General features: G+C 31.6%; 1 protein-coding gene across 1 annotated transcript in view; it reads left to right on the forward strand.

Annotated features, from left to right (window-relative positions):
• Nucleotides 1–22,342, forward strand: part of LOC141286612 (septin-2) — a 54,405-nt gene that overhangs the window by 25,807 nt on the left and 6,256 nt on the right. Inside the window, exons 8-9 of the mRNA XM_073818661.1 lie at nucleotides 20,180–20,281; nucleotides 20,383–20,528. Of these exons, the coding sequence (XP_073674762.1) occupies nucleotides 20,180–20,281; nucleotides 20,383–20,528 (248 nt within the window). The remainder of the gene's footprint in view (nucleotides 1–20,179; nucleotides 20,282–20,382; nucleotides 20,529–22,342) is intronic.

The following is a 22,342-nucleotide window of genomic DNA, read 5'->3' on the forward strand; positions in this document are numbered from 1 at the left end:
ACTTGGTTAAATTTAGTGGTTTCCCCTTTCCTCTCGCCTGCTTATAGAAGAAAAATGTGCTAAAAAGTCATTATGTCTATGCTTTATATCGGCCGTCTGCCTTTTCCTGTAGCTCAGCATGTTGCACGTCATTCGATTTTGCATGATAAAAGAGCTGTAACGAGACAGTACTGAGACAATTTGTCTTTCATCCCCCACAAAACAACACATTGACTAACCTAAACACTATTAATCCCTCAGACACCTGCTGATCACTGACTTTCACTAGTATGAATTTAAAAAAAAAAAACTCTTCTCATTTATATCTTTTAGGCCATTCTGATTAGTCGTCCCAATTGACCTTTGTCAGCATCTTTTATGTGTGTGTCCGTGCATGTAAACATTGCCTCATTACTGAAAATGCTCAGTTTTAGATAAGGCTGATGGAATCTAGTCCACATCCTGCAATCATTGCATGAATGCCCCCATCGGAGTCGCAAGGAAAGATCAGTTAAACCTTCTCTACCGTCAGCCGTTTTAAGCTAAATTACCCAAGTCAGTGTGTGTGTTCTTTGCTCTACAAATGTGGGGCTTTTGGTTTGATGTAATGATGTAAAACATAAATAGCTCACACTAGGGCTGTGCAATTAATCAAAATTCGGTTTCGATTTTGATTTCTGCTTCAAACGATCATGAAAATACAGTAATTGAAATAAAACGATTATTGCGCCCCATTCTGCCCTCTTTCCAGTGGTGCGCTTTCGCTCCTCCATAAAAGCCTAATTTCACATGCAAATCAGCAAAACCATGTTACTTGACTTTCATAAAACGGGATGTGCTTGATTTATTAATGTTTCTTTGATGTTTTTAAAAGGGCGAAGGAAAACTTGCGCTCAAAGATGGAGCAAAACACGGACATGTAAAGTTATCTTTTAGCTCAAGGTGCCGCCTAAACGGTCAGATACACACAAAATATTTCAAAACAAGGCTCTTGGTGATTATTCATGTAAAAAGTTATGTCTTAAATGATCAAAAAGAGTTGAGAATGATAATACGTGTGTAACAGTATATTGGATCCGCGTGGCTCTTAAAGCGGCAACAGATAATATTCCTTCTGCCTTCTCTGTGCTTAATATTAATAAAACGTAAAAATACAAAGAGAAAAATCACTTACTGCTCTTGAATGAAGGACTTTTGTAGTTTTAATAAGAAACAAAGCATGTTTAGTTATTACAGTGAAGACGCTGTTTAATTTTACATTCAAATAATTACATTTAATTTTTGTTTGACTACTTTAGACTTGCATAAAAGTATTCAGTATTTATTTATTTTTTTTAAGCACAGGTTTTTTACAGTTTTTTCTGCTGTATTGCTATCTTTAAATTAATCACTAATATAAGGTTTTTGGATCTAGTCATAATCGTGTTAAATAATCGTGATTACAATATCGACCAAAATAATCGTGATTATGATTTTTGCCAAAATCAGGCAACCCTGGCTCACACAGAAAAACACAATAAATATGTTCTGTCACTCTTGATCCAGTTCCCTTCCTCGATGGCTTATAACACACAGAAAGTCACAGGGCTTCGTTGCTTATGCTGGTCCATATTTAGACACGGCTTTGGACACTGAATGCTTGTATTTTTAGTAGTTCCTGTTATTCGCCTGCTCCTTAGATGCCAGTTCTCTTCCTGCAGGTAATTTCAAAACACATTTTGATCCACATTCCCACATTGCTGTGTTTATTAATGCTTGTTTTGTTGTTTTAAAGAGATGGTTCACCAAAAATGATAACTCATTTACTCACTATCATGTTTCGAAGACATGTAACTTTCTTGATTCACAAAGGAGATGATTTGGGAAATGCTGTTTATTGTTCATACAATGAAATTGACAGTGATCACAAGCTCTATAAAACACTATAAAAGTGTAACCTATTCAGCTTATGCATTATATTCCAAGTCTTTTCCAAGTCTTCATACACTAGCATTTTTTTTTTGAAAGAAATTAATAGTTTTATTTTATATGTATTAAAAAAATCTAACGTTACGAGATTAAAATCGTAATATTTTGAAAATAGTCGAAATTATGAGAAAAAAGTCTAAATATTTTGAGAATAAAGTGTAAATATTATGAGAGTAAAGGCTAAATGTTTCGAGAATAAAGTCGAAGGGTTTCGAGAATAACGTCAAAGTTATTATTTAATATTTTAACTTTATTCTCAAAAACTTTAATTTCGTTATCTTGGGTCTTTTTATTTTTTTAACGTGTCATATTATTCAAAGACATTAAATTGATCAAAAGTGACATTGAAGACATTTATAATGTTACAAAAAATGTATCTTTCGAATAAATGCTGTTCTTTTGAACTTTTTATTCCTTAAATAAAAAATAATAAAATTGATTATGGTTTCCATCAAAATATAAAGCAGCACAACTGTTTTTTTTTTTATTATTAATAATAATCATAACCGTTTCTTGAGCAACAAATCAGCATATTAGAACGATTTCTGAAGGACCATGTGACACTGAAGACTGGAGTAATGATGCTTTGATCACAGAAATAAATTACATTTTAAAATATATTGGAATAGAAAACTGTTATTTAAAATTGTAATAATATTTCAGAATATTACTGATTTTACTGTATTTCTTTGATCCAATAAATGCAGCCCTGATGAGCAGAAGAGGCGCATTTTAAAAATATTAAAAATCGTACATAACTGTAAATTATCTTTCTTTGTGGAACAGGCCTCTTACTCGTTATCAAATCTACTAATTAATAACAGAATACGAATGTCTTGTTAAACTATTCCTTGAAGTGTTTTGCAGATCCAGCTACTGAGAAACCCACAACTACTTGAAACCTGAATTGTTTAGATCTTAATTTTAGGAAATTGCTCCATCGAACCTGAATGTTAATGTGAATGAATTGGAGGAAGTTTAATGCTTGTTCTTTTCACTGCTACCTCCACAAATGCTTGAATCTTACATTATCAGAAAAGGACGAACACACCCTTCGAATGTCAACCTTATCTTTTCCCAAGAAGACTGAGGTAAACTCTTGGACGCAACTTGCAATCATCGTTTCTGACCTGTGTGGGAGAGTGCAAGTCAGCAGTTTAGTATTTCCCGCTCCCTTTCATGATGCCGGTTGAAGGTTCCCATTCCCAAAATCCTGCCGCAACATGACAAATGACCCATTGTGTCCTTAATGTTTGATTTTCACCCTTTCTCACCGTGATAGCTTCGCTCTCATTCTCTCGCAGAACTGCCACCCCTCTCTGCGATCTTTCTCGCACCATCATGAAAGAGGGAAGCAGCTTGTGTAGAACAATATGGCCTTCCTGTAATGTGTCAGACCGATTGGCAGGGAAAGCCGGGTCAGCGGTGTGCAGGGGTCTTATCTGAGACCGGAGTGAAGTCATAAAACCCTGAAAACTTATAAAGCACTCGAGGGACGTTTTAGTTACCTCTCGCTTCCTGCCGTAGCGGTGATATATACCGAAGAGCAGCAGATCTCGTCCGTAAGAGAAGGAAGGCCGAACTGACGCACATCTGGGGCGCGTATTCTCTGGTAGAGTTGAATGCGATTCCCACAGGCCAGATTTTAGGTGCGCTTGGTGGGTTGCATTGTTGTGTTTATGTGAATTTGAATGTTATTGTTGATGTTTGCCATGCTGCGATCCCCATCACGCTCATATCTCAGTCTCCAAACCGTCAAAGCTTTCCTCTCTTTGTCCTCTCGGTTGGCTCAATGGGAGAAACGTACGAGCGCTGTATGCGTGCGAGATCGTGCCCTTGCCAACCGTTACCAGCCTTGTTGTTTTTAAAAACACAGTGGGGTCAAAAAGTCTGAGAGCAACTTGTGAGAATGCATCAGTTTTTATTGTTTAACACAGTTGTTTTTATTACAAATTATATTGTCAGCATTGCAGTTTGAGTGAAAACAGATGTATTGGAGAATGTCTTGGTATTCACTTTTGCTTTAATGACATCAGCTTTATGTCATTTATGATCGTTCAGTGGAAGCAGGAAAATTTGATGCTCAATTACTTATGTTTATATTAATAAATATTAATTGTATTAATAGAAAATGCCTGTATAATCTGCCTTTTGAAAAGTTTGGAATCAAGATGTTTTGTTTTTTTAAAAGACGTTTGTTATGCTCATCAAGGCTGTATCTATTTGATCCAAAATACAGAAAAAAAAATAATTTTGTCAAATATTATTGTAATTTAAAACAACAAGTTTTAAATTTTTTTATATACTTTAAAATATAATTTAATTTAATTTTGTGAAGCAAAGCTGAATTTTCAGCATCAGTCTTCAGTGTCTGATTCTATTTGTTAAATACAGAAAAATATTAATTTGTGAAATATTATTGCAATTTAAAACAATAGTTTTAAATTATTAATATACTTAAAAAAAATTGTGAAGCAAAGCTGAATTTTCAGCATCATTACTCCAGTCTTCAGTGTCTGATTCTGTTTGTTAAAAAATACAGAAAAAAATTATTCTGTGAAATATTATTGCAATTTAAAACAACAGTTTTAAGTTTTAATATACTTTTAAAATATAATTTATTCCTGTGAAGCAAAGCTGAATTTTCAGCATCATTACTCCAGTCTACAGTGTCACATGATTTTTTTTTTAAGAAGTTTGTTTTGCTCATCAAGGCTGAATCTGTTTGTTCAAAAATACAGAAAATAAAGAATTTTGTGAAATATTATTGCAATTAAAACAACAGTTTTAAATTTTAATATACTTTAAAATATAATTTATTCCTGTGAAGCAAAGCTGAATTTTCAGCATCATTACTCCAGTCTTAAGTGTCACATGATTCTTGAGAAATCATTTTAATATGCTGATTTATTATTTTTAATGTTAATTATTAATGTTAAAACAGTTCTTATAAAAGAACAGTTTCTACAAAATTTAAAGTGTGTGTTACAATATACACTACTATTGAAGTCAGCAACTTTTTTTTAAGGAAATTAATATTTTTATTTAGCAAGGCTGTGTTAAATGGATAAAAAGTGATAGTAAAGATTTCTATTGTTAGAAAATATTTCTATTTTGATAACTAAATGCTTATTTTTTTTAACTTTTTATTCATTAAAGAATCAAAGAAAAATGTATCACAGGTTGCAAAAAAAATTAAGCAGCAAAACAGTTTTAATAATGATGATAAATCTGCATATTAGGATGATTTCTGAAGGATCATGGCTGATGAAAATTTAGCACTGTGCCATAGAAATAAATTATATTTTAAAGTATAATAAAGTAGGAAACCACTATTGGAAATTGCAATAATATTTCACAATATTACAGTTTATGTATTTTTGATCAAATAAATACAGCCTTGATGAGCAGAACTCCAGATTTATATATACATTTTTATATAAATGAATTATGACTGAATATTTTGTCATTTTAATATTTAAATATTTAATGTTAAATGCTTAGATTTTAATCTAAATAAAGCTGTAAATGTAAAGCTGTGCTTTACATTTTTTATAATCAAATTTCTGTGTATTTTTGCATATATATATATATATATATATATATGTGACCCTGGACCACAAAACCAGTCATAAGGTTAAATTTTACAAAACTGAGATGTATACATCATATGAAAGCTCAATAAATAAGCTTTCTATTGATATATGGTTTGTTAGGATAGGACAATATTTGGCCGAGATACATCTATTTGAAAATCTGGAATCTAAGGGTGCAAAAAAAATCAAAATACTGAGAAAATCACCTTTAAAGTTGTCCAAATTAAGTTCTTAACAATGCATATTACTAATCAAAAATTACATTTTGATATATTTATAGTAGGAATTTTACAAAAAATCTTCATGGAACATGATCTTTACTTAATTTCCTAATGATTTTTGGCATAAAAGAAAAACCAATAATTTTGACCCATACAATGTATTTTTGGCTATTGCTACAAATATACCCCAGCGACTTAAGACTGGTTTTGTGGTCCAGGGTCACATATATTATTCACACATAATATGTACTTATGTACTTTTGCACAGTCTCAACTTTTGTGCAATATATCTTTGAATTTTAGCATTAGGAACACTACTGTGACTAAAGAGCTTGCACATACTGGAGAATGAAATATTATGGAAACATAAAAAATGATTTTGTTATCAATACCATTAGTTTAGAGCAGCTGTGCCACAAACCTTACATTGGGTGCAAACAGAGGTTTTCAGTGTTGTGTCAGACTTTCTGACCTCACTGTCAATGTTTATGTTTTTGTGGCTTTGGTGTTAAACGTATTGTTTACTGTACAGTGTATCAAACTCTTATTCGCGGTTTGACAGACCAGTGAGGTCACTTTGTTTTCAAGGCCAAGTCTTCATTTGACACTCATCTGATGGTGTTATCATGGCACCCTTAACTGCACAAGTTAAAGCAGTGAATATCTCATGGTATGTGTACATCCGTGTCCACATTCCTCACTTAAATGAGGGTGTGGTTATTTATTTGTGTTCTCGGGCAGAATGATTGCATCCTGGAATTGCAGCTCACGCACTTCATATAAAACAATAAATATCCAGTACCGGTCACATACGCTTACAGTGACCATGGCTTGACCTTTATTTAACACTTCAGTTGTTTTTTTGCTTTTTGTTTTAAGAATAGAGCGGCCATAAGACTTGCAACAACTTCACCTAGAATGGTACAATCAAATCAGTTTACATTGATTAAACCTGCTCTCAGAGAAGCATGTTTAACACTTTAAGTTTTTTTTTATTTAAAAGAAAATTTTTTCCCAATCTGTTTCTAAGTTAATTTCTTTTATAGGGCGTAAAATAAACGTTACACTGGTCTCACTTTTTAATGCAAGTCTTTCAAGCTTTAAAAATGACATGAAAGCACTATGAAAGTATTGATTGAATGAATGAATGAAAGTTGTCCGGAATTAAATAATGATTAAAGGAACACTCCACTTTTTTTGGAAATAGGCTCATTCTCCAATTCCCCCCAAATTAATAAATTGGTTTTTACCGTTTTGAAATCCATTCAGCCGTTCTCCTGTTCTGGCGATATCACTTTTAGCATAGCTTAGCATAGATCATTGAATCCTATTAGACCAATAGCATCGCGTTCAAAAATGACCAATGAGTTTCGATATTTGTCCTATTTACAACTTGACTCTTCTGTAGTTATATCGTGTACTAAGACCGGTGGAAATGCAAAGCTGCGAGTTTCTAGGCTGATAAGATTAGGAACTACACTTCCATTCCGGCGTAATAGTCAAGGAAGTTTGCTGCCGTAATATGGCTGAAGCAGGCGGAGTATTATCAGAAATGAGTTCCCAGCTAGTTTAGCATTTGCACATGTGCTGCGTGGTATTACTGCTCCTGCTTCGGCCTTATTACGGCAACAAACTTCCTTGACTATTACGCCGGAATGGGAGTGTAGTTCCTAATCTTATCAGCCTAGAAAATTGAAGCTTTGCATTTCCACCGGTCTTAGTACACGATATAACTACAGAAGAGTCAAGTTGTAAATAGGACAAATATCGAAACTCGTTGGTCATTTTTGACGTGATGCTATTGGTCTAATAGGATTCAATGATCTATGCTGAGCTATGCTAAAAGTGATATCGCCAGAACAGGAGAACGGCTGAATGGATTTCAAAACGGTAAAAATCAACTTATTAACTCGGGGGGAGTTGGAAAATGAGCCTATTTCCAAAAAAAGTGGAGTGTTCCTTTAAACAATAAATAGTTGAATCATTTTGATAGCAAAACTCAATATAATCATGGTCACGTGACGATATGAAACGACAGGTCTTCTGGGTAAAAAGTGTAGTTTTTAAAATATATTTAAACTTCTTATTCTAACATAAAAGGTCTTTAAAGTTGTTTTTAGTGCCATTATGCTTTGGCACAGTATCTGTCAAACTAACTAAACCCGAAAGCACAATATGGCTTAATCCCTTCATCAAGTGTTTTCGCTCCGCATTTCAAAGCAAAGTGCACACTTAGTTCAGGTGATCAGCTCATGATCTGGTGTTTTTTGCACCTCAGAACGGCTCAGTTCACAGTGAATGCAGTGAACTTGTTTATTGCATGTGCTGTGAGTTTAGGACGCATTTAGGAATGCAACGACCACCAATTGTGCTTTATTTATTGTGGCAGATAATTACAGAATTTCACTAGATTTGTAGTGAGACACATTTTTATAAGGCTGTTTTCACTGAAGCTGGCATTTCTGTCAGAATAAAAGCTCTACAGTCGTTTCCGTCAAAATAAAAACATAAAGAGCAGTATGACATGCTGACAGCTACTGGTTTAAATGGATAATGTTACTGTAGTCCAAATTCAAAATATCTCTCTTTTTTTAAGTGTAGAAATTGGGAAAGTATTGTAATTTCCTTACTAAAATAAAAATAATATACCTATGGAATATTCATTTTTTTTTGTTTATTTTACAGTGCAATTGTTTTGCAATATGTTTATATTATATGATCCTAATTAGTTTGGCTTCCTATTCTCTTCCAATTCTCTGACTTTTTTCTGACATGAGTTTTCTTAGTTAAAAACATGGGTTTAAGCTCTTAATTTTGAACTCTCAAAGTGCATTAGATAGAATAATTTAATTTAAAATGTACACATTTTAAAAAAAATTTTTTTTTAATATTGCATCATGGATTTCATATCGAGATATAATCGTATCATGAGATTTTGATATTGCTACATCCCTAATAATGAATAATTTAAACAGTAAATTTCCAAGCTATAATACAGCATAAAAAAACTGAAAAATAGTGCATAAATCATATGAAATACTGTCATGCTTTTGTGTCCTGCTAAAGTCTTAATGACAAGTATAATTCTTCAGGGTTTCTTGGAGTTAACTGCAAATTAAGACCTTAAAAAGGTCTGTAATCATTGCAAAAAGTCTTACATTTATAAAGTTATTTCATTAACAGTTGCATGCACTGCAAAAATTATTATCTCCCACAGTATTTTAGTCTTGTTTTCTAATACAAATATCTAAACGGCCTTAAAGCAAGATACATTTAATTGAAATGCAAAATCAGCATAGCTAAAGTCATTTCATTTAACTGAAATGCAAAATGAACAGTTGTTTTCTGGAGAACTGAACAAAATTAAGTATTATTTTATGTGACGATGATCAAACCTGTCATAAGGGTCTTTTCTTTTTTTTTAAATTAAGATTGAAATTTATTTGAAAGCTGAATAAATAAGCGTTTCATTGATGTATTGTTTGTTAGGATGGGACAGTATTTCACAGAGATACAACTATTTAAAAATCTGAGGGTGCAAACAAAATCAAAATATTGAGAAAATCGCCTTTAAAGTTCACTATATTCATGGTACATGATCTTTACTTAATATCCAAATGATTTTTAGCATAAAAGAAAAAATGATAATTTTGACCCATACAATGTGTGTTTGGCTATTGCTACTAATATTTACGCAAATTGTCAATCTTAATGTAAAAATGTGACCCTGGACCACAAAACCAGTCATAAGGTTAAATTTGACAAAACTGAGATTTATACATCATATGAAAGCTCAATAAATAAGCTTTCTATTGATGTATGGTTTGTTAGGATAGGACAATATTTGGCCGAGATACATCTATTTGAAATCAGAAATCTGAGGATGCAAAAAAATCAAAAAGACTGAGAAAATCACCTTTAAAGTTGTCCAAATTACGTTCTTAATGCATATTACAAATCAAAAATTACATTTTGATATGTTTACAGTAGGAATTTTACAAAAAATCTTCATGGAACATGAACTTTACTTAATTTCTTAATGATTTTTGGCATAAAAGAAAAATCAAAAATTTTGACCCATGCAATGTATTTTTGGCTATTGCTACAAATATACCCCAGCGACTTAAGACTGGTTTTGTGGTCCAGGGTCACATATATCTTTATCTAAAGCCTGTTGCCAGATATTTGTTGTTGTTTTGATCATAAACTCCATTCATTTTGATAAGTTTGCTCCGAAAACAAGACTTCTTATCTAATGTTTGCTTCTCAATTTATCTTAATTTAAGACACTTTAGACATTACTGCTGGAAAACTTTTGCAGTGTGATCAGAAGGTACAGTAAAAGTTGTTCGATATTTAAGTTTTTGTAAAATAAATTAAAAATGGTTTGGAAACATATTTTGGAAGTTGTATTTTCACAACTCTGTTCTACTCCTTAGACGTAGAGAAAAGTTTAGTTCCCTTCTGTTTATTCTTTAAATTTTCTATACTTGGTCTTAAAAGGTCCTAAAAAGTCTTAAACTGATTAAAAGTCTTACAAAACACTGTGGAAATTAACCTCTTTTGTTTGAAAATTTCCTCTTAATTGTCACATGGTTCATAACCTACACGTTCATGTTTCTTCAAAAAGCATTTATTTTCTTTGGCATACCAAAACGTGTTGCTGATAATAAAAGATGCTTTCCAGCCAGAAAATCAGATTCTGCCTGTTCTTATCTAATTGTTCATACTTTAATTTTAGCATCTGGTTGCTGAAGGCCTCCACACACACACACTTTCTTATCCCTGTCAAGAATTTGCTGTAGTGAGCGTCTCCTCGCGTCCCGCTGTTTCAGAGACGCCGGATTAACATTCACCCTGGTACCGACACACACACACAGGTCTGAGTAATTGGTCAACCCTGTTGAGTTTCTTTCAGAATTATATAACACCCCTGTGTGTTTTTGTGCGAATGAAAGGGCTTGACGAGCCGCAGGTAGCTAGAGGTTTCATCCAGACACAAGGGATCACAGTTAAGAACTTCACGGCTTTTCGCTTGGACACTCTTTACTGCTGAACAGTGACTTTTGCAGTATTTAATAATTGCTCATACTGCGCTCTTGTGTAATTTTGTTGCTTCCATGAGCCTCAAATAACATCAACACGCTATAAACAAAGTATTACTGTGTTAAAATACTCAGAGATGGGTTTAAACCGTGTAAAGTCTGGAGGGAGTGGTTGAGTTAAAGGTGCTTATTCATGCTGAAACTTGACAATGTGAAACTACTGTTTTGCTCCCTGAAGTATAAGCTCATAATAATTGGTCTACAGGCAGGAAAACTATATTTAACTTATTTTCATGTGTTATGTACTTAAATATAGTGCCTGTCCTGTTTGTGGCTCCTATTTTTGTGCAAGCGACCAAATGTTTACAAGTCTCTTTAGTCGTGCAAATGTTACGGTGTGCAACTAAAGCTCGGGCTGTAATTTAGTAATTTAGAGTGTTTACTTGAAAACCGTAATCAGGTTAATTTAGTTCCTGACCTAGTGCACTATTTTCCTGTATATTTAAAGCAGTTTCTGGCTCTCCAAAAGGATCCCTAGAGAGACAAAACTGTGTTTAGGTGCTGGCATTTACAGATGCAATATTATAAAACATTTGAATCTTTTGTCCTGCCTGTTTGCATTCACATTTGTGACCCTGGTCTACAAAACCAGTTTTAAGTAGCTTGGGTATATTTGTAGCAATAGCCAACAATACATTGTATTGGTCAAAATTATTGATTTTTCTTTTATGTGAAAAATTATTAGGATATTAAGTAAAGATCAAGTTCTATGAAGATATTTAGTAAATTTCCTACCGCCAATTTAGTAATATTAGTAATATGCATTGCTAAGAACTTCATTTGGACAACTTTAAAGGTGATTTTCTCAATATGTAGAATTTTTGCACCCTCAGATTGCAGATTTTCAAATAGTTGTATCTCTGACAAATATTGTCCTATCCTAACAAACCATACATCAATGGAAAGCTTATATATTCAGCTTATTTAAATCTCAATTTCAAATAATTGACTCTTATGACTGGTTTTGTGGTCCAGCATCACATTTCAGTTTTGCACTGCCCAAATTGCGCTTCATCCCTTGGTATTATCAAGTGATTTGTTCGTTTATGGATCTGTGCTTTGTTGTACAGTTTATTTTGCATGGTTTTTGTCTGACAGGAATTTTAAAATATTTTGTGCTTAAAAAGCTTACAGGCTGTTGCATAAAGACTAACATTACCATAAAGATGTAAGTTTATGTGTTTGACTTACTGGTTTAGTCCCTTATATGTCAACTTGATTGCTACCGGTACTTACGCTTGCATTGAACAGCACTATCCTGAAACCTGTTTGAAATTTTTATTTGGAAACTATCTGAAGAGATAACCATGGCAAATTTGTGTTGTGAATTGGCTTACAAATTGATAATGCGACAATACAGCCCTGTTGGATTTGGAGTCACATTGAAAAGTGGCCTGAATTGGATGTGGAGATCTCTTCTGCTCACCAAAGCTGCATTTGTTTAATCAAAAATGCAGTAAAAACTGTAAAATTGTGAATTATTATTACGGTTTGAAATAACTGTTTTCTATTTGAATATATTTTAAAGTTAAATTTATTTTTGTGATGTAATGCTGAATTTTCAGCAACTTTACTCCAGTCTTCAATGTCACATGATCCTTCAGAAATCATTCTAATATGCTGATTTGCAGCTCAAGAAACATTTATGATTATTATCAATGTCAAAAATTCTTTTGCATATTTCTTTGTGAAAATAATAATATGTTGTATTTTTAGGATTACTTGATGAATAGCGAGTTCAAAAGAACAGCATTTATTTAAAATAGAATTTTAAACCACTTTTAACCAATTTAATGCATCCTTTCTAATTAAGTGTTAGTTTTTAACCAAAATAAATTTAGAAAATATTTTTGAATGCTAGCCAGATTTGGTTGACCTTGTAAATGCAGCTTGATTGAGCACTTGGCTGAAAAGTATATTTCTAAATAGTTTTATGGTTTAATTTAAATTTTAAATTAAACTTATTTCAGAGGCACCATTTCAAAAGTTTTTCACTACTTTCAATTTTTATTTTTATTTTTTATATATAGTAAATAATATTTAATAATACAATAAATAATATTAGTATTTACGCTATCGGTCAAAAGTTTTTGAACAGTACGATTTTGAATGTTTTTTTTTTTTTTAAAGAAGTTGTTTCTGCTCACCAAGTCGGCATTTATTTAATCCAAAATGCAAACAAAAATATTTTTACTTTTTAAAATAACTGCTTTCTATTTGAATGTATTTTATAAAGTCATTTATTCTTCTGATCAAATGTGATTTTTCAGCATCAACTCCAGATCCTTCAAAAATCTTCTAATATTCTGATTCATACGATTCTGATTATCAATATTGAAAACAGTTGTGCTTCATATTTTTTGTGGAAGTGATATGTTGTATTTTTAGGATTATTTGATAAATAGAGAGTTCAAAAGAACAGCATTTATTTAAACCAGAAACCTTTTGTAACATTGTTAATGTCTTTACTGTCACTTTTGACCAATTTAATGCATCCCTGCTAATTAAAAGTGTTCATTTTTACCTAAATAAATTTATAAATTAAATCTTTGTGAATGCAAGCAGCCAGATTTGGGTGACGGTGTAAATGCAGCTTGGTTGAGGACTTGGCTAAAGAGTATAATAGTTTATTTTTTATTAAAATTTTACAAATATTATAAATATTCTTAACAATTTAAAAGTATTTCAGTTGCTTGCCAAGGCACCATTTCTAATTTTTATTTCATTTTTAATCAGTCAAATGTTTTTGAACAGTAAGATTTTCAATGTTTTTTAAATAAGTTGTTTCTGCTCACCAAGTTGGCATTTATTTGAATCAAAATGCAAACAAGAATATTGTGAAATATTTTTACTATTTTAAATAACTCCAGATCCTGAAGTTATGATTCATGAATATTCTGATTCATCCGATTCTGTATGAATCATATGATTATTATCAATAATATTTTTTGTGGAAGGGATATGTTGTATTTTTAGGATTACTTGATGAATAGAGAGTTCAAAAGAACAGCGTTTATTTAAACCACAAACCTTGTAACATTATAAACTTCTTTACTGTCACTTTTGACCAATTTAATGCATCCTTGCTAATTAAAAGTGTTCATTTTTACCAAAATAAATTTATAAATTAAATCTTTGTGAATGCAAGCAGCCAGATTTGGTTGACGGTGTAAATGCAGCTTGGTTGAGGACTTGGCTAAAGAGTATAATAGTTTATTTTTTATTAAAATTTTACAAATATTACAAATATTCTTAACAATTTAAAAGTATTTCAGTTGCTTGCCAAGGCACCATTTCTAATTTTTATTTCATTTTTAATCAGTCAAATGTTTTTGAATGTTTTTTAAAGAAGTTGTTTCTGCTCACCAAGTCAGCATTTATTTGAATCAAAATGCAAACAAGAATATTGTGAAATATTTTTACTATTTTAAATAACTCCAGATCCTGAAAGTTGTGATTCATGAATATTCTGATTCATCTGATTCTGTATGAATCATATGATTATTATCAATAATATTTTTTGTGGAAGGGATATGATGTATTTTTAGGATTACTTGATGAATAGAGAGTTCAAAAGAACAGCGTTTATTTAAACCACAAACCTTGTAACATTATAAACTTCTTTACTGTCACTTTTGACCAATTTAATGCATCCTTGCTAATTAAAAGTGTTCATTTTTACTAAAATAAATTTAGAAAATAAATCTTTTTGAATGCATGCAGGCAGATTTGTTTGACAGTGTAAATGCAGTTTGGTTGAGCATTTGGCTGAAAAGACGCCAACGTCCGCAAATAGTCCTGCTCCGCAAACACATGGTCACAACTCATAATGCATCCTATGACAAACAAATTACAAGCATAATAGGTGAAACTCACTTCCCTTTTCGGTTCGGAGCCATGGAGAAACTCCCGTGCCATTGTTCCAGGCCAGACTCCAGGTGGCTCTGCCAATCCAAACACATTCAGCCTCAGAGAAAGACAGGCACAGCTAATGATTGTGTTGAGGCCTGCGCCGTTAAATCATATCAAGATTCTCAGTGCTGGCAATAAAACATGGAAAATCCTTGTTTCCGTACACTGTGAAATGACTATTATCAGCGTACAACTGTGTGAAAGGTTCTTGATGTTCTGTTTAGGAACCAAATGTAGGATTTTTTATTTTTATTTTGTATATAATAGTTTTGTGGGACATGAAAAAGCTACTTCTCAATGAGGATTTTAGCATATTGTGTGATGACAGGATTGCTTTTATTTGTATATACATACACTTCCAGTCAAAATAAGTCTCTTCTGCTCACCAAGCCTAAAAACAGTACAGCAAAAACAGTCAAATTTTGAAATATTTTTATGATTTTAAATAACTTTGTAACTATTTTAAAATGTAATTTATTGCTGTGATTTCAAAGCTGAATTTTTATCATCATTACTCCAGTCACATGATTCTTCAAATATCGTTTTAATATTCTCAGAAAACATTTATTATTAATATTATGTTGAAAACAGCTAAGTTTCTTTGATGAATAGAAAGTTCAGAAGAACAACATTTATCTGAAATAGAAATCTTTTGTAATATTATAAATGTCTTTATAATCACTTTTGATCAATTTAAAGCATCCTTGCTAAATAAAAGTATTAATTTCTATCATCCCCTAAAATTCATAATTTTTAGTAATTATTATTTGATTTGATTTATTTTTTTTATTCATTTTTTTCTGCTTTTTTCAGTCAGTAATTGTATTAATTCTTTACATTTTTTTATTTAATATTTAAATTAAAAAAATTTTTTGCAGCTTTATTTCCATTAACAATTTTTTGGCTGCGGTGTTGCTGCATTTTAGCTTTTACTTTTATATTTTCAGTAATTTTAGTTCAGCCATCTGTATGTGCTTTTGATTGTGCATTTTTATTATTGTAATACTTCTAAATAGTTACAATTTTTTATTTAAATTTGAGTAAGTAATTAGTACTTACAAATTATTTTAAGCAGTTGCTTGTCAAGTCAACATTTTTATTTCATTTAGGTTTATTCACTTATTTATATAATATTTAATTATTTAATAATATAATAATATTAGTATTTACACTACCAGTCAAAAGTTTTTCAACAGTAATATTTGTAATGTTTTTCAAAGACGTTTCTTCTCACCAAGCCTGCATTTATTTGATCTGTAATACAGCGAAAACAATAATATTGTGAAATATTTTTACTATTTAAAATAACTGCTTTCTATTTGAAAATGTTATTTATTCCTGTGATCAAAGCTAAAGTTATTAAAGACATTTTATGTTACAAAAGATTTCTAATTCAGATAAATGCTGTTCTTCTGAACTTTCTTTCTTGTCATCAGAGAAACCTTTTATTTGTATATACACACACTTCCAGTCAAAATAAGTCTCTTCTGCTCACCAAGCCTGCATTTATTTGATCTAAAGTACAGCAAAAACAGTCAAATTTTGAAATATTTTTATGATTTTAAATAACTTTGTAACTATTTTAAAATGTAATTTATTGCTGTGATTTCAAAGCTGAATTTTTATCATCATTACTCCAGTCACATGATTCTTCAAATATCATTTTAATATTCTCAGAAAACATTTATTATTAATGTTATGTTGAAAACAGCTAAGTTTCTTTGATGAATAGTAAGTTCAGAAGAACAACATTTATCGGAAATAGAAATCTTTTGTAATATTATAAATGTCTTTATAATCACTTTTGATCAATTTAAAGCGTCCTTGCTAAATAAAAGTATTAATTTCTATCATCCCCTAAAATTCATAATTTTTAGTAATTATTATTTGATTTGATTTATTTTTTTATTCATTTTTTTCTGCTTTTTTCAGTCAGTAATTGTATTAATTCTTTATATTTTTTTATTTAATATTTAAATTAAATTTTTTTGCAGCTTTATTTCAGTTAACAAAACCGAAATCGTTTCCATTAACAACATTTTTTTGGCTGCGGTGTTGCTGCTTTTTAGCTTTTACTTTTAAATTTTCAGTAATTTTAGTTCAGTCATCTGTATGTGCTTTTGATTGTGCATTTTTATTATTGTAATACTTCTAAATAGTTAAATTTGAGTTAGTAATTAGTACTTACAAATTATTTTATGCAGTTGCTTGTCAAGTCAACATTTTTATTTCATTTATTGCAGTTAGTTTCACTACTTCCTACACTGTTCGTGTTTATTGTTCATACTCAGTCAGATTAAGAATATATGTGACCCTGGACCACAAAACCAATCATAAGGTTAAATTTTACAAAACGGAGATATATACATACAAGCTCAATAAATAAGCTTTCTATTGATGTATGGTTTGTTAGGATAGGACAATATTTGGCCGAGATACATCTATTTGAAAATCTGGAATCTGAGGGTGCAAAAAAATCTAAATACTGAGAAAATCACCTTTTAAGTTCTCCAAATGAAGTTCTTAACAATGCATATTACTAATCAAAAATTACATTTTGATAGGTTTACAGTAGGAATTTTACATAAAATCTTAATGTAACACGATCTTTACTTAATTTCCTAATGATTTTTGACATAAAAGAAAAATCTATAATTTTGACCCATACAATGTATTTTTGGCTATTGCTACAAATATACCCCTGCGACTTAAGACTGGTTTTGTGGTCCAGGGTCACATATTTATCTGAAAAAGTTTATTTTTTTTATTTTTTTTTACTGTGTTTCGCTATTATGTAACACTGTTTCTGCTATGACTTTACTCCTGAAACGTTTTTGGACAGGTCTATATTGTCAATCAACTAAACAGGCCTGTTTTTCACTGAAAAACGCCTATAATAATATTGTAATATGGCTATAACTTGCTTGAGGAGTGTTATATATAGGCAAAATTTTATTTGGTAGTGTTAAACACCTAAATACAAATTTCAAAAGAACTTCAGGAGTTTTTATTTGAGTACACAGTAAAAAAAAAAAAAAAGCACCCAATTGTTGCTAGCGTTTTTCCTAAAATTCTGAAAATTCACTCATTCACAAAGAAAAACAGTAATAGTACAGATGCCTCAGATGCCCCAAAAATGTTTTGGGTCTTTAAGGGTTAAATTTAATTGCAGCTTTATTTCAGCTAACAGAAGTGTTTCTCAATAGTTTTAGTTTTGGATAACGTCAACGACGATGCTGTTCACATGCAATTCAGCTATTGTGTTGCGAGTCGACTGTCTATCTGCTAAAAAAAATGTAATTTTTCACATTCCCTGATCTTTCTTTTTCATTTCTCTGTACAGCCATATCTTAACTCCTTTTTCCGTGCATCAAAGTCTCCATTGTGCCATTTTTCTTAGTTGATTGTGAAGCGATGTGTTTATCTTCCCATTTGGAGGTCAAGTCATCCAAAATTTCAATATCTCTATCTGTCCATGCCCCACATCTGGCACGAATGGGAAAGATGGACACTTATCTTACTTTATCTAAATCTTACACGCTCATTCCATTGCATGTAGTTTGATCAGACGAAGCACGTCTACACTCATGCACCGACTGTACGTGTTTATTTGGACTCAGAAAAGGCAACAATGACACCCACGCAAACAATAACACACACGATCCCGTGCGGCCCGGTCTCGCTGCGGTTCCCTATGAAAACAGGACTAGTCATAACAGGAGGGGGTTTCTGTAAAGATCAACGGAGCAGGAGCTGCTCTCCCATTGAAACGCCATCCCCGCTGAGATTACATGAAAGCCCTGAGAATGTCAGGAAGAGGCTGCTGGTGGCCTTTCAAGGCGTCGCTACGTAATGGCATTGTGAATGTGCTTCTTAGAAAAACAGCTTTGAAGTTAGAAAAATAAATCCTAATGTCTGATCCGCCACAGGTGCTTCGGAAGCGCTGCTTTTTTCATGTAGTTTTGGCTTAAGCGAGGCTATTTTTCAATCTCATATTTGCTTTATCAGTTCGTTCTGGCACACTGAATGTCTCCCAGACTGCTTTGCATCATATTTCGCACAGGTTGAGTTTGGTGTTTGGTGAAATCTTGAAAGATGTGTTCTGGTCAGAGGGTAAGTGGGGTGAGGTTTTCAACTCTCTGCCCAAGATCTGTTTCAGGCCTGATCGTATCTGTTATCTGGCTTCTTCTGCCGCTGACTTGCACCAGACTCGCTACGTGTGGATCTAGTAGAAGGTTTACATTGTGTGATTCACATGATTCCTGTTTTTAGCATCAAAGAGTTTCCTCAGAGCTCTCTGAGAGCGGTCCAAATGACAGCGTGCTGAGAGAACGTTGGAAGTTCATGATGCAAACTAGCACTAGTTTCCAGTGTTTTGGAAGAACATTCAGTGCAGTTTTCAAACTAAAATGGAATGGTACAGGGGTCATAAATCATTGTAGAATTACCTTTTTTTGTAAATAAAGAGCAATTTCGTAACAGTTGCTACAGACTAAAATGAAACAGCAAGAAATCATAAATCATTGTAGAATCACCTTGCTTTTTCTATCAAGTTTGGAGAAGGATTTTTGACGGTTTGTTTTTAATAATATAAATTACAATACTTAAAATTATAGTTTATATTTTTACAATTAAAATTATTAAATTATTCTAAGTTTAAGTTGTTAATGTAAATTAATTTGGATTCTTGTTTTTAAATTAATTACATTTGCTTTTTATATTTTATATATTATAAAGTAGAGTTCAAAATTGTATCACAACTTTTTAAATCTATATGAAACACAAACACACATTATTATATTATATTTTAATTTTATAAAAATATACTAATGTATGTTAAAATAATAATTTTAAATTATTAATTTTATAAGAATATAATGTGTATGTAATTTAGATTTTAATAAATGTTTAGATCAAATGTATAAATGTAGTTATTAATATATAGTATTTATAAATTGTTATTCTTGTTATTATTATGAATTTTTGTATGTATCAATGTGTACATTTTTAATAAAGAATTTATGTAAATTTAAGTAAGAACTTAAGTAAAATTAAGTAAATTAATTACAATTATACATTAATATTGTTTGAATTAAAAAATATGATATATATATATATATATATATATATATATATATATATAAATTAAAAATTATAAGTTGTTAATATTATATTTAAATAAAAATTAAATGTATTACATTTAAATTGAATTTATTACATATGAATTTAAGTATAATTAATGTTTAATATAAGATTATTTAATATTTAAAAATGTACATTAATATATATATATTTTTTGCATTCATAATTTACTAATTCAGTTACACTGGGGCCACAAATCTCTGAACTTTACGATTTTACGGCTTCTAAAACAGTTTTTCTGCTTTTCTTAAACCAGATTTTGGATGAGATCAGTGAGCAGGGGATCCGGATCTACCAGCTTCCCGACGCCGATTCGGACGAGGACGAAGAATTCAAGGAACAGACGCGTGTCCTAAAGGTCAGAGGTCAAAGTCTTTAAGGTCATTATCAGTTCTGTAGCACTGCCGGACCTTCCGAAGGCTTTGATTGAAGTTGAACGAGTTTGTGTTTGTTGTTCAGGCCAGCATCCCTTTCGCCGTGATCGGCTCCAACCAGCTGATCGAGGTGAAGGGGAAGAAGATCCGTGGACGTCTGTACCCATGGGGGGTGGTGGAGGTGGAAAACCCTGAACACAACGACTTCCTCAAACTGCGCACCATGCTAGTGTGAGTACACACAAGATGTAACAACCTGTTAGATTCTTCAAAATGAGAAACAAGTAACAAAGCTTACTTAACAATCGTTTGTTTGCAAAAACACTTCAAAAGGAGAAAACTGGTAAAAGGGTGAAATGTACAAAGATGAAGAAAATTAAGCCTATTTCATTACTATTAATACTGATGCATTTTGATGCACATTTTCAATCTAAATTCTTAATTATTTAAGACGAATGCATGCTTTATTAGTTCTCAGTTATTTCAGTGAAAAGTGAAATACATTTAAATCTGCATAAAAATAAATAAGTAGTACAAGCTCAATTATTATTATATACCACCATGGTTGTATAAATACTTCAATAATGTTTTACATATTTATTTTAAACAATATTAATTTGTTAAATGTTTTTTGTACTACACTAATGAGAAATTGAGGGAAATATGCTTTATTATCATGAATATAATGTCTTAATGAAAATTCTCTAATTGAGGGTAAAAAGGGTTCTTTTCAAAACTATAATTTCTTATTTTACATTTATATATTTTATAATAATATAATATATATTTTAAATAATATGAGTAAGTGTAGGGTCTTGACTTACATTAATAGGAATGTCTATTGGTGTTCAAATTTTTATATAAATATATATATATATATATTTTTTACATATTATGCAATAATGAAATAATATATTTTAAATAATATGAATTAATTTAAATTTTGCACCGTATTATTGATAAATTGAGGAAAATGTGCTTAATCATATATTTACAAACAAGTTCTTATTTTATATTTATATATTAAAATTATATATATATATAAAATAATATTACATTTACATTTACATTTATTCATTTAGCCGACGCTTTTATCCAAAGCGACTTACAATTGGGAATACAACAAGTCATTCATCCTAAGGAGGCAGATCAACATAGGAAGTGCTCAAAAATACCATATATCAGGCGTTGTTAGAAGAGTGCAGGCTAGAAGGAGTAGATCAAGAAAGAGGGGGAAAACAGGCTAGAAAGGGAGGATCAAGAAGAGAGGAGAATTTTTTTTTTTTTTTTTTTATTGAGTCACATAGTGTCGAAAAAGATGGGTTTTCAGCAGTCTCTTGAAAGCTATTAAGGAGTCTGCATTCCGGATAGGGGTGGGAAGATCATTCCACCAGGCAGGGACATTGAACGAGAATGTTCTGGACAGTGATTTAATACCTCTCTGTGGTGGTACAATAAGGCGTCTTTCACTAGAGGATCTCAGACATCTGGAAGGAGTGTGGATGCGTAGTAGTGAATGGAGGTAGGCAGGTGATGAGCCGGTGGCTGTCCTATATGCCAGCATCAGTGTCTTGAATTTGATGCGTGCTGTAACCGGTAGCCAGTGCAGTGATATGAAGAGAGGTGTGACATGGGCCTTTTTGGGCTCGTTGAAGACCAGTCGTGCTGCTGCATTATGCAGTGTGGAAAGTAAGCAAACTATTTAAGCAGTATTCTCGCTAGCCACGCCTCCTAGGCTCAGTCAGCCGCAAATGTATCGCCCGCACGCAAAATGGCTCAATCGAAACTCAAAAAGCAACAGCTTTGCACTTTTAATAGCTCAAGAAGGGAACGATCTGAAATAACAAAAGCTTCCCTTGGCCGTCCGCTCAGTTATTAATTTTAATGATTGCAATAAAAACTATAATTTAAAGCAAAAACACTAGCAAGGCAAATCACAGAAGAAACACTCCTTTTCAACAGTGACTCGATGTAAATAAAACAAATGAATAACTAAATAGAAACAACAGAGTGCTTTTAGAAGCAGCTCAAAATTAATACTAACG

The sequence above is a fragment of the Garra rufa genome, chromosome 15 (genome assembly GCF_049309525.1).
Source record: "Garra rufa chromosome 15, GarRuf1.0, whole genome shotgun sequence".
Taxonomy (NCBI): domain Eukaryota; kingdom Metazoa; phylum Chordata; class Actinopteri; order Cypriniformes; family Cyprinidae; genus Garra; species Garra rufa.